At 32.9% G+C, this 16,546-nt stretch overlaps 1 protein-coding gene across 1 annotated transcript; it reads right to left on the bottom strand.

Annotated features, from left to right (window-relative positions):
- Positions 1-10,275: 10,275 nt before the first annotated feature.
- LOC131593193 (F-box/LRR-repeat protein 25-like) lies at positions 10,276-11,796 on the bottom strand. The gene is made up of 2 exons (XM_058865473.1): positions 11,063-11,796; positions 10,276-10,926 (listed from the first exon to the last, which is right to left on the bottom strand). Exons 1-2 carry the CDS (start codon positions 11,777-11,779, stop codon positions 10,471-10,473), a joined length of 1,173 nt encoding a protein of 390 aa, XP_058721456.1. The 5' UTR covers positions 11,780-11,796; the 3' UTR covers positions 10,276-10,470.
- Positions 11,797-16,546: the final 4,750 nt, after the last annotated feature.

Genomic DNA, 16,546 nt, shown 5'->3' with positions numbered 1-16,546 from the left:
GTATATTACCGAGTTTACAGAATTATTGACTTAAATTTGTGAAAATCAGACATTGTTAAAAACCTCTTTGTACACAACGTTTGTAGTTTTCCCCTTGAACTTTCGTTGTTCATCATGTATCAATATTTAGATTCTCTTTTTTGTTGTTACTCTTGACAATGCAACATAAATTTGGCCGTGAGTAAATACATCTCTTGGTTAGTATAGACCGACGTTATCCAATGGCAGTCCTTGGGATTTGTTAATCGTCATAGAATAGGAAACCATAATTGGGAATTGACTTCTATTTAGTTTTAATGGCCATGGTGATTGTGATGGTGACATGTCCATTTGAGGTATGTAAACTAAATTTCCCAAACCTTAACCTCTAATTATTGAAGCCTCGAGTACATGGGTCGCCAGCTTTGTTATGCATAGCCTTGTGCCGTTACACAAACCTTCAGATTGACCTATGTTCCTCATGAGCATTACAGGTGTTCCGACCTTTAGTTTTAAGTGATGGTTAGACAAACCTGATGTACGGAGGGAACTTAAAAATTCTAGTGTGAGGATATCAACTACTGTGGGGTCATGAGTTTTAGACTTATCCACTGAATTTGCGCTATAGTAGTCTTGAATATCTCCTGTATTGTTGATTGAACACAATTAGTAAAAGCATGAATGTTTATGTATGTATGTATATATGTTTATGTATGTATGTATATAGATAAGTATATAACGTGTTAGATTATATATTTTCTTAGGATAACCTGGCATTAAGTTAAGTATATGGTCATTGAGCAGATCAACAATTTCCAGTGTAGAAGCCTGAATTGCACAAATTTTAAGGTAATAATTGGTTTCAAAATTCTAGGTGAAATCAGGGCAGGTGCTATTCATAATAGCCATAATAGGATCATTGAATTCTGTTATCAAAATATCAGGAGGTATGTCTATTTTGGCGATGCCGTCGTTAGACATTTAGACATGTGTTCTCATAGAGAAACAAATTACTACAATCTTAAATTTAAAAGTCTAACAAACTACTCCTCGTCAAAAACATAAAAGTGTAACAAACTACTACTATTCTCTCTAATTTAAACTAGTGAGATGCCCGTGCGTTCGCACGGGTATTGGCGTGGTACATACACTTTTGTTTTCAAAATGTAATAAAAATATAAATAAGAAAAACAAAATTATTTTATCAAAGTAGTTTATAAGTTTTAAAATAAAAACAAAATTATAATAAGAATGAATAAACACATTGACAAAATTACTTAACCAATCAAGAAAGTTTCTTATTTAAAAAAATATTTATATTTGGAGCATAAATATAGTTTTTCATTTATATAAATATTTGGATCAACCATATTTTCCCATTTGTAAATATTAAACTTATTTTGACATTATTTGTAAAAATACTCATGCAATCATATAGTTTTATAAATATCAACTAATAACATAGTAATTGAAAATATTATTTTAACTGTATACATAAATATTAGTGTCATATTTGGATCAAAAGACAATTTGTTCTCATTTACAAAAAAAAATTAAGTTTCACTGATTAATTTAAAAACAAATTTTGTCATTAATAAGATTAAAAATAAAAATAAAATCCGTCATTAATTTAAAAATAAAATTTTTCATTAAAAATAAATTAAGATCAAAATATACTGTTGTTATGCGCATTTCTTTCTAAAATATATTAAGAATTTTACAACTATAAAATAACTCGTGGATTTGCACGAATTCTGGTCATATAAATATTATTTGTGTTCTGTCATTATTTTTGTTATTTATAATTATGAATAATTAGAAAATAAATAAAAATAAACCTCTTAACTAAAAATATTAATATTATAAATTTTTGTATAATTAAATTATACAAAAATAAAAAAACTATATTATATATATATATAATATAAACTAAATTAATAATTAAATTGACTATTATTTTATAAGCAGTTAAGTTGACTATTTAACATTTTAAATAATCAAGATGATTATTTAATTTGTGTGAAATTATAAATTTATTTATTATTATTGATTTAAGTTTCTTTTAAAAAATAAGACTCATTATAATTAAAAAAAATAAAGCTAAAAAAGGACAATCACAAGTATTGAGAAAGCTTATGATCGAGTAAGTTGGAACTTCTTGGTTCATGTTATGCAAATAATGGGTTTCGGAAAAAAGTGGATAAAGTGGATGGAGGCTACTATATTTTCTAGTGACATGTCCGTTTTGGTTAATGGTAGCACTACCAACGAATTTAAAGTCGAGAAGGGTCTTCGCCAAGGGGATCCCCTTTCTCCCTTTTTATTTGTTTTGGTGACAGAGGTGTTAACGACATTAATGAGAAAAGCAATTGCAATAGGTGAATTTCAAGCTTTTAAAAGTAATGGGGAAGAGGAAATTAGTATACTTCAATTTGCGGACGACACAATATTAATAGGAGAGGGTGATTTATCTAATTTGTGGAGCATGAAAGCAATTCTTCGTGGTTTTGAGTTAATGTCGGGGTTGCGGATAAACTTTCGTAAGAGAAAATTGTACGGTATTAATGTGGCTGAGTAGTATCTTGAGGTGGCTTCTACTTTCCTATCTTGTAAGATTGATAAGCTTCCTTTCAATTTTCTTGGGGTGTTGGTTGGTAAGAGTCCGAGGAAGATTTCTATGTGGAGGAATTTAATCTTGATGTTGAGAAAGAGGCTGGCTAAGTGGAAGGGCATTCATTTAAATGTTGTCGGTCGGGTGTGCTTGATTAAATCCGTTTTAAGTTCTATTCCTATTTATACGCTTTCTTTTTACAAGGCACCTTCTCGGGTCCATAAAGAGATTAAGTCTATTCAAAGGAACTTTCTTTGGTGCGGTAGTGATCATAATAAAACTATTAATTGGGTCCGATGGGAAGTTGTGTGCAAATCCTGCGACGAAGGAGGATTAGGCGTTAAGAATGTGGAGGTTATGAATTTAGCTTTATTAAGTAAATGGAAATGGAGGATTTTGAAAGAAGAAGAGGTTGTTTGGAGAAGTGTGCTTGAAATAAGATATGGTGATATTAAAAAGAAGGTGTTGATAGGAGATGTTTCGGTGCTTAGTAAAAAAGACTCAATTTGGTGGAGGTATCTTATAATTTATGACAATTATGAGTTTCTTTTTTATCAAAACTTTTCAGGTGCTATAATGTGTAATCTTGGAGATGGTAGAGACATACCATTTTGGTATGCTTGCTGGGCGGATCCACAGCCGTTGATGATTCTCTTCCCGGATCTTTTCGCGATAGCAAGAGACGATGCAATTTCTGTGGCTGATTCTGGACGGCCAACTGCAGCCGGCTGGCAGTGGCGGACGGACTGCTTTCTTTAGCCAACAAACAGCAGCAGCGCAATATCCATTTCCTGGCAGCAGCTGGTGGATTTCCTAGATGGTTCGGAACCTGCAGCAAACGTTTCAGATGCTTTCAAATGGAGACCGGATAAGGAGGAAACTTTTACGGTACGATCTTGCTATTCTTGGTTTTAAAAACTGTCTGGCAATGGTATTCAAGATAATATTATCAAAGCTTCTTCATGCATCTGGAATATTTATGCCCCTTCTAAGTTCCTTTTCTTTGGATGGAGGATTATTCATGATAGAATAGCAACAAAGGATCATTTGGGCAAGAAGGGTGTTTTAATTTTAAATGATTTAAGATGCGTTTTTTGTTTGATGGAAGACGAAAACTTAAATCATTTATTAGGCAAGTGTCGGGTGCTGAAACGTTTATGGTTAAAGATGTTTGAGTGGATTGGTGTGCTTGGATTTCTTACTTTGTAGGAATTCACCAAATTACCGTTTGTAGTTGAGAAGGTGAAGAATATGGTCAATAGAAATATTTTGGAGGCTATTTGGCTTGCAACGCGTTGGAGTTTATGGACGAGACGTAATGATTTAATCTTTAACAAAGCGAAGTTCAGCTTCATTGAGTGTTGGTCGGATATAGTGGATTGATCTTGGATTTGGCTTTCTCCTAGTCTCAAACTCAAACATAATTGTAATAGTAATTTTCATGTTTGGCACACTTTACCGCTTTCTTGTTTTGAATAGCGGGGTTTAGTTGTTGGCTTGTATTCGGGCGGAGCACCCCTTATGCTCCTCATTAATTCCATTGCCTATTAAAAAAAACAAGTATTTATAATTTTGATGCGAGAGAAAAATACTAATTTAAAATAGGTATAGATTTCCCAATAAAGATTTACAATATCCATCTTATGATGTTTGAACTATTCAATGTGATATTTGCACTATTTAATGTCTGAATCAGGTAAATCGATTTTGAAAGTTTTTACTATAACCATAGCAATAATATCAATAATAATTATAATAATGATGATAAAAGACATGAAATTAAAATAAATAATAAAACATTTTTCTTAAAAAAATATAAACTGGCATCTGATTGTATTCTTCCTCTCTAAACACTTCTTATACATAGATCTACATCCTAAAAAAACAAAAACAAAATGACAAAGATGTTAAAAAGATGGGAGAATACACATATGTATAGATCTACAACCTAAAAAGAACAAACTTTAAACCATTGATGATGAACTTTCAAGAGGAAAAAATTGAATCCGATGCTATTTCAGAATAATAATCGTCGGCCGCCGGGAACCAGCAACGAGGAAGAATCCATAACTGAAAGTAGAGATTTTTAGTATCAAAATGAAGAAAAAAAGTAAACAAAATGAAGATGAAGATGAAAAACATAACATATTGTTTGAACATAATTACATGTCAAAACGAAATCCATTAGAGTCGAAATCAGAACAAAAATAAAAAACAGAATAACAAAACATAGCGAATTTGTAATATGAAAATCAAACAAAGCGAATTTGTGATATGAAATCAAAGAACAACAACCATCAATGGCGAAGCCATAAAAATCATAAAGTCTAAGCAAAAATTTAAAGACCGCAGATTCAATGTATGTAATATATAAATAGTCATTAATAAAAAAAAATAAACTCGTTATTTTGTCAATAAAAGTATAGTTTAAAACAAAAGAGATGAAACATAACCTTACAATAGCGTGTTAAATAAAATTACGAGGCAAATGTCTTTTCGGGTATGTTTGGATTGATGGAATATGATGGAATGGAGCGGAATGGAATGATATAAGTTTATATTCCATCGTTTGGATTGATTAAAACAGATGGAATTGTGTTGTATTGGATGGAATGCATTTCATTCCATTCCATCACTTTCCACCATTTTTTGTACCCTCTGATTTGGGCGGAGTTAAAAAATTACTCTATTCCATCGTGAAGTTCCCAAACAATGGAAAGACGTATTTATTCCATCCCGCTCCATTCTATCCTGCTCCGTTCCATTCCGCTCCGTTCTTTTTATTGTATCCAAGACTTTTTTGCGGTGAATGTTCGAATAATATCAATATTATCAAATGATTAAATATGTCCCGCTCAGTGTAACATACCATCAAGGAATCAAGGATAATGTTACTTCATTTACTAAAGTGATATGCCAAGGATAATGTAACATGTCGTTATTTGATTATAATCATTATACAAACTACCAACGTGAACTATCAAGCCTTGAGATACATGTTTTTAATCTTTATATCCGCTTTTAGTGAAAACTTCAAAACCAAAGTGATTGGTCCTCTCAGATATCTTAAAGAGAAATAATAAAATGCATAATTGATCTCACTGTATTTTAAGCAGGATGGATCCTTACTTTTTTGAGACCCGAGACTAATTGTAACATCCTGATATTTTGTATACAATAAAAATATTCTCTTAATAAAATTTTAATGATTTATTTATTTAATCAACAATATATCTTATAAATATATCTTATAGAATAATTAAATTTTAACTATTTATTATTATTGTTATATTTTAGTTATTTATTTTATAAATAATTTCCTTGAAAAATTAGTAATATTATAATAATATAATTATTTGTGTACGTAAAGTTACCATAATTTATTGAATTTAATAATTAATGTTAAGTGTCAATATTCTATATTTTTTTAAATATAATGGTATTTAAAATTGAGTGTTTTAAGAAATGTTATTTTAATTAAGAATAAATAATAACCAAATAATGAGGATAAAGCATCAATGTCCAAGTGGCAGAATGTTCTCACATTTGTATGGAGCAGGGTTTGACTCCTATTTGCATTAATATCTAATTTTTTACTTTTGGTAGTTTTGAAAAAAACTAAAAAGTTATTACACATCATATCGAACTCACGACAATGAGTTAGCAAAATGAAGTACCGCCGCTGGGACAGTTTTCAAATTCAAAAAATAATATATATAAAATGGTTTATTCATATTACTGCCAAAAAAAAATGGCTCGAGTCTGGGCATATGCCCAGCCTAGTCAGGCCCAAGAACAGTCACTGGTAACCATAAAATATACTGAGTAATAGAAATAGTATATATGTATCAGAGTTTGTGGGTTGTAGTCGCATATTTATAGGCTGAAGTTTAGAAAGATTTTTGTAGTATATGAAGGTAAAATTTAGATACAAACATATATATATATATATATATATATATATATATATATATATATATATATATATATATATATATATATATATAAAACAAAAAGCTTTCAAACTTAAGTGATTTTAAATTTGTAATATCCAAAACTATTATATCAAAGATTGAAATATTTAAAATATTATTTAAAATATAATATTTTAAATTAGTTTATTTTAAGAAATATTTATATTTTTATAATAAAAAATATACAACACCATACAAATCATTTTCATCTTTTCAAATTTAGAAAAAAAACAAATCTTATATAATTGTTTAAAAAAACCTGAAACAAACTAGGGCTATGATATTAAGTCATGTGTTCTCATAAAGAAACAAATTAGTATAATCTTAAACTTAAAAGTGTAACAAACTACTCCCCGTCAAAAACATAAAAGTGTAACAATTTACTCCTATTCTCTCTAAATTAAATATTACATTCAATAACAAGTTTTTATAAGATAACTGATTTTTAAAACTAGTGTAACAAACTATTCGTATAACACGAAAAAAATATTTCAATTATAGTCTTAATTTAAAAAATCTTAACAAACTTTTCCTTTAAAAAATATCAGATTTTATCTAAAATTCTTCCTATTTAATGTTGAACCACAACTTTATAATTCATTCTCAAGCCACATTTTCTATAAAAACTACAAGAAAAAGCCATAATTCACCTAGTTACTACTTGTATACAGTAACATGGATACATCCAAAGCAACCTTGTCACCAATATCAAAATCAAAGAAAAACTATGATTACAATAGCATGGGTGAAAATATAAGACACACAAGTAACAACATGATACTCTTAAAAACGGCAATGAAGAACTCAATGAAGAACAAAGGAGGGTTGGAGGCTAACCTTGCAAATAAAATGTTTATAAAGTCCAAACGTGTATCGAAAACTCAATGCTATCTTCGTCGTCAAAACTTTCAAACCACGCCGTCTAGATTATCCATCATGTCTACCATACAAGAAGAAGACTCGTCCGTCTCACCAATGCCATCTAAGATACACAAGGATGAAAGTATAAGATACACAAGTAACGAAATTATACTCTTGAATACGGCAATGAAGAATTTAATGGAGAACAAAAGAGTATTGGAGGCTAAGCTTGCAAATAAGAGGGCTATAGAGTCCAAAAGGGTATCGACAACACAATCTTATATTCGCCATCAAAACTTTCAAACCAAGACGTCTAGATTATCTATCATGCCAACCATCCAAGAAGAAGAAGAAGACTTTCCCATCTCACCATTGCCGTCTAAGCTATGTTAAGTAGACTTAGGAAAGTTTTGATAATATCGGTACCGTCCTAACACCCTAAATTCCCTAAGTATGTGTGTCCGATTTGAATAACCATTATGCCGAGACCTCGAGTTCTAAGTTTTGAAGTAGCCTCTTAAGTAGTTTATACTAGCAGTCGGCACCATCTTAAGCACGTCTACGTTTGGCGGCCGATGAATATAAGTGAATGATCCTGAAAAATAACGAATGAATGTTCGATTAAATTGAAAAAAAAAAGGAATACACCTTCTAAGTTAGGTGACCCTCACCCGGTCATTTAGCCCAACGGTTGTTGATTCTAAAAAAAAAAAGTAACGCCCATTGTTAGTTGGTCCATTGGTCTCTGGTATTGGACTCGGTAGGGCGGATTACGGTCCGATCCCCCACAATTGCGATGGGTTATAAAAAGGGGTGTGCCGCTTTTGTAGCCAGAACCCTGTGCTAATGAAAAGGATCATAGTCGCTAACCGGTTTCCTTACTATGAATGTGTACGGATAACGGGCTTAATGTGATTGCGCTAGAATGAAAAAGAGGTGTAAAAGAACAAAGAGTGTAGGTCGAGTTATAATGGCATAATTCGGATTGGTCTTGCATAGGAGGAAGTTTTTGTCTGCGAAATGCGGATATGTGTCACTACGGTATCCTTGTTATCAATATCTATTACCTATCTATTTAGCACTAGCCTGGCAGCCTCGGGAGAGTTTGGTTTGTTGTTTTTTTTTCTAGTATGGAATCCTATGTAATGTGCATAATGAGATGAAATAAATTTGTAAAGTTTTATTGGTTAGCCACTTTATTTTTTTATTTAATTTTTTATTAAGCTTGCAAATGCAACCAACAACTTTCATTCATCGAATAAGCTTGGACATTGTTATGAAAGAGTGGACAAACCATATATTAAAATGTGTTTTTTTAATGAAATTTAAAGAACACACAAAAAAAGAAAACATTAGCAGACTTGTGGCCTCGCCCTCATGGCTGAAAAACATGATGACTTTGTGAATGGAAAGTTTCCTTAAAAGGCAACATCACTAATTTTGTTTGCAGTTATAGATATCACATTATCACTAAGTGATTCAAGAGTTCATTAATAAAATGCTGACAAATAGAACCGATGATATGCAGAATAGTAGCTCGCACTCAACAACACAAACAGCATCATTAAGTGAATATGCTTCACCCAAAAATTGAATGTTGGCTTATAAACACTTTTGATTTTTCTCCAAAAGCATCTATTCCAGCATCACATATTTTGATTTAGAGAAATATAATTAAAATGAGAAGTAGCTTAAATTGTGTATTCTGATCTAATCTAACAATATCCCATGGAAAGCTATAAAACATAAAATTCACATGTAAATTTTAAAACAACAGCCATAAAATGATATAAGCTCATAATCTAAATAAAATAGAATCATCAATAGAATATAATAGAAAAAAAAACAATGCATACATGGCTGCAATAAAATCAACACAGGTAAAAGCAAGATCAACAAGTACCCCAACACGAGAGACACCACTGCCCCATATTTTTTTGTGTACCAAGCACCGCCAACATTTTATAGCTCCAATCTTAACTACCGGAAAAAGTTAGTACAAATTATTCATTTTACCTTTCTAAAAGCTAGCATACCCCTCATAAACCAGGTTGAAGCGTTAACCTTAAATTCTAACGGAAAAGAACTACTTCATGCGAGATGCAGCAAACCTGCAAGAGAGACGAATGTACTGTGTATCAAAGACTTAGAATGCTGAGTTGTCGTGCTTTAATCTAAAAATGTTAATTCCAAGCATTGTGTTGGTATTTGGGATCTACAGCAAACAACTTCATTATCAGACTCAGACATATGCCAAGGAAAGCATTGTGGCTTGAACAGAACTCATACTGCGATGTAGAACTCATATGCTGAGTGATGATGATAGATAAATCTATTCACATACTGATAAAAAGTAACGAATTTCGATAAATGATTACCAGCAGTGAGAAAACAGTAATGAACTCAATTAGAAGTATTGCAATGAAAAGTACTATTGTTTTGAAATTGTATGGCATGTAAAAACATAGTGCATAACATGATGAATTTGTGAATGGAAAGGGCAATTGATTAGTCATTAACTATCCCTACCCTCCCTCCTCATCAAATTATTCTGACTTGCCCCAACCCAAGACTCAAAATTGAGTAAGTAACATTCATCTGACAAAAAAAACTTGAAAAACTTTACAAACCACCAATTTCAAAAACATATCAATTTTTGTAATCTGACAAATTATGTTATACTTCATCTTACCTAAACACCAAGAAACAGTTCATGGCTTACCTTAAAAATAAAATTTAATTGGTACATTAAATATTCATACACCAAAACACACCTCTAACCCAAGCAAAAAATCTAACATTTCAAATTTCTAGCAATCAACTAACAATCAAAATGCATCATAGTTATAGATTTCTCCAGTATTCGTAGGATCAACAACCGGACTACACCACACAATAAAATTAACAAAAAGTAGAACTTTGATTACATGGATTCATCTCTCTCTTTACACTAAGAGAAAGTATATGATATTACTCCCGAAAATTTCTTTCATGAAAAACCACTACTCATTCTTCCAAAAGAAAACCACGACATAATTATCATCATCAACCAAATAAAAGTTTACATGTTGGAGAGCTCCTTGTGCATGAAGATAACTTCATAAACATTTGGTTCGTTTTAAGGCGGGTACTTTTGACTCTCACAGTCTCTAGTACTTTTGAATGTTGCATAATATATTTTACAAATTGGAACTCACAATTGTTGATGTTTTTTGTGTCTGTGGAACATTTAATGCTAAGTGTTTTTAGCTGTGAGGAGAGACATTCTGGAGCAACGGTGGGATTGGGTGGAACAACCTTCGAACATTCAGAACAAATATATGTTGCACCCCTTATATTCATAAAATTTAACTTAATGTTAAAATGTTGAAGATTGGGAAAATGTGGGAGTATTTCTATAAATGACCTGCACTCCCTCTTTAGTAAGCTAATCAAAAAAGTAAGTTCCATGTGAGTCAAATTGTGAAACATGGGAAGTGGTTTCCAAGTCATGCCCCATATCTGCGTGAGTTGCACACAATAGAACGTTAGAAATGTATACTCTATTTGATAGATTATGAGCATATAGATTAAACAATTAATTAATTAATGTATATTCAATGCAAATAGTGAATATTCAGTAGGATAACATTCATACCTGTTCTATATGCAAAATTCTCGTCTTACAAACCAAAGACATCGGAATATCGGTATTATAACAAATCTTTACTTTGACCAAATTAGGTAAAGCATTCAAGTTTTCCATGGGATCGATTGATTTCTGGAAGGTACGTGATTTTGCATTCAAATCTTCTAGAATAGGGCAGCCATATAGAAACTTTGCAAAATATTTAGGAGATGTCAAATCAACGTTATTCAAATGAAGAGTTTTGAGACAAGGAAAATTCACTCGATCAAAATCCCACAATTTTACGTTTTCCAATCTAAGAACCTGAAGTGTCTTACAACTGAGAATGCAAAGAGGTAATTTGAGACAACGCGGTTTACCAGACAAGTCAAAGTTAAGATTCTTAACTCCTTGTTGCATCACAAATTTAAAAATTCTATTCAATTCTCCTTGTTTGAAGCGAGAATAGTAGCCTAATTTCAAGATAAACGATTGGATCGAAGTCTTTTGGTCTCGCAAAGAGAACATGATTGAATAAACAAACTTGCGAAATATCTCAAAGTCATTGAATTCCTTGTCATCGAAGTTAAGAATAAGGACAGAGAGCCATACCGGTTTCCATCTCTTTGAGAGAATCATTGTGGTTGCAGCGGCTTTGGTTGGAAGGAAGGAGAGAATGTGGCAGAGAATTGACTCGGGCAAGTCGCTAATTCTATCCTCAGTAGGAATTGAACGGCCAGAAGACATTATCTGTAATTGTGAATGTTGCAAGCAAAGAAGGGGGAGAGGATTATCAGCATATTGCAACAATATATAGGGTTTTCTGTTGGAGTTAGGGTTTGGGCTACGACTTGTTTCATTAGCTTCACTTTTTCTACAGCCGAAGGATTTAAAACACCCCTCTTATTAAGTTAAAAATTTGATATGAGAGCTAATAAAAGCAATAAGCTGAAGGGTTTTAATAAAAAACCGGAAAATAAAAAATATTATCCAGCTTTTTCGGTAGGTTTTCCGCCTTTTCCATTTTGGTGTCCACTAAAATTTCACTATTCATTTATTTACTTTTATTTTGAAAGAATGTGACATCTATTCAGTTCCTCCTCAGATTTCAACTTGTCACAGGACTTTTCTTCTCATTCTCACTTCAAACCCATCCGCTTTAATGAAAACTTCTTCATCTCTTTTCCTCAAATTAATCTATTTTCCTCGATTTTTTTTACTGCACAACGTTTCAATTATTTTCGGTGCAACAAGAGTGTACAGTTTTGGATCTAAAGGTTTGGAGCGGGTTTTGTTATGTTATTTACTTATTTGTAATAGGTTTAGGAGGTGCTTCAATTCCCAATTGTGGTGGTTGCCATCATGGTTTACTAACAGTTCCGCCAACCACGCTGCACCTTAGTCTGCCATAGTTTCTTGGTTTTGAGAAATCTATCCTTAAAGAGTGTATTAATTTGTTTTAGGAATTAACCATAATTTTTATATTATTTTTGGTTGATTTATTGTCGTACATTGTGAAAGGTGGAAAGGAATTGTTTCATTTGTTGTCGGATGCTGTCAAGGGATCGTGCATATCGGTGTCATTGGATGGAGTTCCCAGGTGATTCTTTTGAAATTTCATCTTAGTTTTTCATTTTAAGACAATTAAGTGAGTGTTTGGTTGAAGATAATATATCCCATAATATATAGACTGTTGATTTGCGGATAATATAGCCCATCTTACTTTGGAGATTCAACCTAAGAAGTAAACTTTTACCATAGAAGATATTAGGATGTCAAGAACCTAATGGTCTCTAACAAAAGTAAATCAGACTTAACTTAACTTTCAATGCTTTTTGAGGCTTTTGACATCAATACTTGTTGTTTTGGATTTTGAGACTGGGGGGATCTTTTTGAAAAACCGTGAGAGTAGATGAAATCTTGTTTTATTTTATTTTCATTTTAACTATTTCAAGATCTTTTTTGAGTAAAAGAATTAACATTACTAATTGGCCATTTTGGAGTTTACTAATCACGAGCCTTATTTGCTATTTTGCTTCTTAATTTGTCATTATCATCAATATTTTTTGGTGGTCTAGACATGGTTGCTTTGGATCTTAGTATATGAATTTCATCTAACATTTTTACATATTGAGTTGCAGATTTGAAAGTCGCATGGAAGATAGGAATCTATTGTAGTTCTAGACCTCTGCTCACAAGATGGCGAAAGATACCTTAAGCAGTGGTGAAGCTGCTGCAATAGTGTGTGCGGGACGACAACACTTGTTTTTGTCTCTAGTTTCATGTTTCTTTTTTCTTACTTATTTTTACTATTTTTCTCTCATTTAATGAGATAGGTCTAGCACCCTGCATCAACACTTGTTTAATTATATTTGATCATGAATGCTTTTTATGATAATTGGGGAATCAAGAGTATCTACAGGTCTATTACTATATTATGTGTGTATTTTCTATTTTTCAAATACAAATTTCTATACTCCTAACTGGTATATATTGATCTGTTATGTTCTCTTTCCAAATACTGATAATTAATGGCCATGTATTTTAGTGTTTAAGGAAAAATTAATATTGGGAGCTAACGGTCATGAAATTCATTTTCTTACTTTTGAAGTATACAGGGGATTAGTGAATTAACAAAATGGTACATACATTCTGTAAAAGTCAACTGTCTTCCAGTTGAGGAGATTCTAGTTAATTTATACAGGGGATTATGAGTTCTTTAGCCAAGATGCTACTTTTCAACTATCAGAGGCTGATATTTAGTACCAAGTTTGTTAGAACAAGATTTGTTCTGATCAATTATCTTAGTTTTGATGATAACAATAATATGAATTTTGCTTAAGATAATATGGTACTCTAATCCAATGCAATTTCCCTTTCAGGAAATATATAAAGAGTACGCATAATTCAGCGCTCAGAAGCTTTGTCTCAAAGGGTTCAGCATGCAACATCAGAACATGGTCTGGCAAGACATCAGAAGATGGTCGAAGCAGAATCAGAACATGGGTCTATGGAAGCATCAGAAGAACAAGAGAACAGAAGCACTGAAGTTCTGATGGTATCACGCTCAGAAGCACTTCAAGGTCAGAAGATCAGAAGATGCTATGCACCAAGCTGTTTGACTCTGATGATATTCAAACGTTGTATTCACAAACATCAGATCAGAAGGAAGTACAAGTGGCAAGCTACGCTGACTGACAAAAGGAACGTTAAAAGCTACTAAAGGCTACGTCAGTAGACACAGCGTGAACAAGGCTCGAGGTAGTTGACAAAAGCGTATAACATTAAATGCGATGCTGTACGGAACACGCAAAGCATTAAATGCACTCAACGGTCATCTTCTCCAACGCCTATAAATATGAAGTTCTGATGAGAAGCAAGGTTAACGATTCTGCACCAAAACAACTCATATTAACTTGCTTAAACTCTGTTCAAATCAAAGCTCAGAATCTTCATCTTCATCAAAGCTCACTACATTGCTTTTGTAATATATTAGTGAGATTAAGCTTAAACGTTAAGAGAAATATCACAGTTTGTGATTATCGCTTTTAAGAAGCAATTGTAAACTCTTAGAATTGATTACATTAAATTGTAAGGAACTAGAGTGATCGTGTGGATCAGAATACTCTAGGAAGTCTTAGAGGTTATCTAAGCAGGTTGTAACTAGAGTGATCGTGTGGATCAGTATACTCTAGAAAAGTCTTAGAGGGTATCTAAGCAGTTGTTCCTGGAGTGATCAGTGTGTGATCAGAAGACTCTGGAAGACTTAGTTGCTGACTAAGTGGAGAACCATTGTAATCCGTGCGATTAGTGGATTAAATCCTCAGTTGAGGTAAATCATCTCTGCGGGGGTGGACTGGAGTAGTTTAGTTAACAACGAACCAGGATAAAAATAACTGTGCAATTTATTTTTATCTGTCAAGTTTTTAAAGCTACACTTATTCAAACCCCCCCTTTCTAAGTGTTTTTCTATCCTTCAATTGGCATCAGAGCGCCGGTTCTAAGGTGCAAGCACTTAACCGTGTTTAGAAAAGATTCAGGAAGAGAAAAACGCTTCAGTAAAAGATGGTTGATGAAAGTGAAAAGTCTACACCTGCATCTACATCTGGCTCTGCTGAGCAATACAACGGTAACAATGGTTATACTAGACCGCCGGTATTTGATGGTGAAAACTTTGAATACTAGAAAGATAAACTGGAAAGTTACTTTCTTGGTCTAGATGGTGATCTATGGGATCTTCTGATGGATGGTTACAAACATCCAGTGAATGCCAGAGGCGTAAAGCTATCAAGGCAAGAAATGAATGATGATCAGAAAAAGCTTTTCAGGAATCATCATAAATGCAGAACTGTTTTGCTGAATGCTATCTCTCATGCTGAGTATGAGAAGATATCTAACAGGGAAACGGCCTATGACATATATGAGTCCTTGAAAATGACTCATGAAGGAAATGCTCAAGTCAAGGAGACTAAAGCTCTAGCTTTAATCCAGAAGTATGAAGCCTTCAAGATGGAGGATGATGAAGACATTGAAAAGATGTTTTCAAGATTTCAAACTCTTACTGCTGGATTGAGAGTTCTTGACAAGGGATACACCAAGGCTGATCACGTAAAGAAGATCATCAGAAGCTTACCCAGAAGATGGGGTCCTATGGTGACTGCATTCAAGATTGCAAAGAATATGTATGAAGTTTCTCTGGAAGAGCTTATCAGTGCCTTGAGAAGTCATGAAATAGAGCTGGACGCAAATGAGCCTCAAAAGAAAGGTAAGTCTATTGCATTAAAATCCAATATCAAGAAATGCACTAACGCTTTTCAGGCTAGAGAAGAAGATCCTGAAGAATCAGAATCTGAAGAAGAAGATGAACTGTCCCTGATCTCCAGAAGGCTAAATCAACTCTGGAAGACCAAGCAGAGGAAGTTCAGAGGCTTCAGAAGTTCAAAGAAATTTGAACGTGGAGAATCTTCTGATGACAGAAGATTTGACAAGAAGAAGGTCATGTGCTATGAATGCAATGAGCCTGGACACTTCAAGAATGAATGTCCAAAACTTCAGAAGGAAAATCCCAAGAAGAAGTTTCATAAGAAGAAAGGTCTTATGGCAACCTGGGATGAGTCAGAAGATGATTCAGACTCTGAAGACGAGCAGGCCAACTGTGCGCTGATGGCGACAGAAGATGACGAATCAGAATCTACATCAGAATCAGATTCTGAAGAGGTATTTTCTGAACTTACTAGAGATGAGTTAGTTTCCGGTCTAACTGAACTTCTGGAACTCAAGTCTCAGATTAGTCTCAAATACAAAAAGCTGAAAAAGCTATTTGAATTTGAAACAAAGAAGCTTGAGTTGGAGAATTCTGAATTAAAAGAAAAACTTTTAAAATTATCCAATAATGTTGGATCTCCTTCTGATTCAGAAAAATCCACTCCTAGTCTAAACCATATTCTGAAAGAATATGATTTAAGTTTCAGGAAGTTCTTATCTAGAAGTATTGGCAGAAGTCAGCTAGCTTCT

This window comes from Vicia villosa, linkage group LG3 (genome assembly GCF_029867415.1).
Source record: "Vicia villosa cultivar HV-30 ecotype Madison, WI linkage group LG3, Vvil1.0, whole genome shotgun sequence".
Lineage (NCBI taxonomy): Eukaryota > Viridiplantae > Streptophyta > Magnoliopsida > Fabales > Fabaceae > Vicia > Vicia villosa.
Note: the sequence above shows the minus strand (reverse complement) of the source record. Positions and strands in the feature narration are given on the sequence as shown.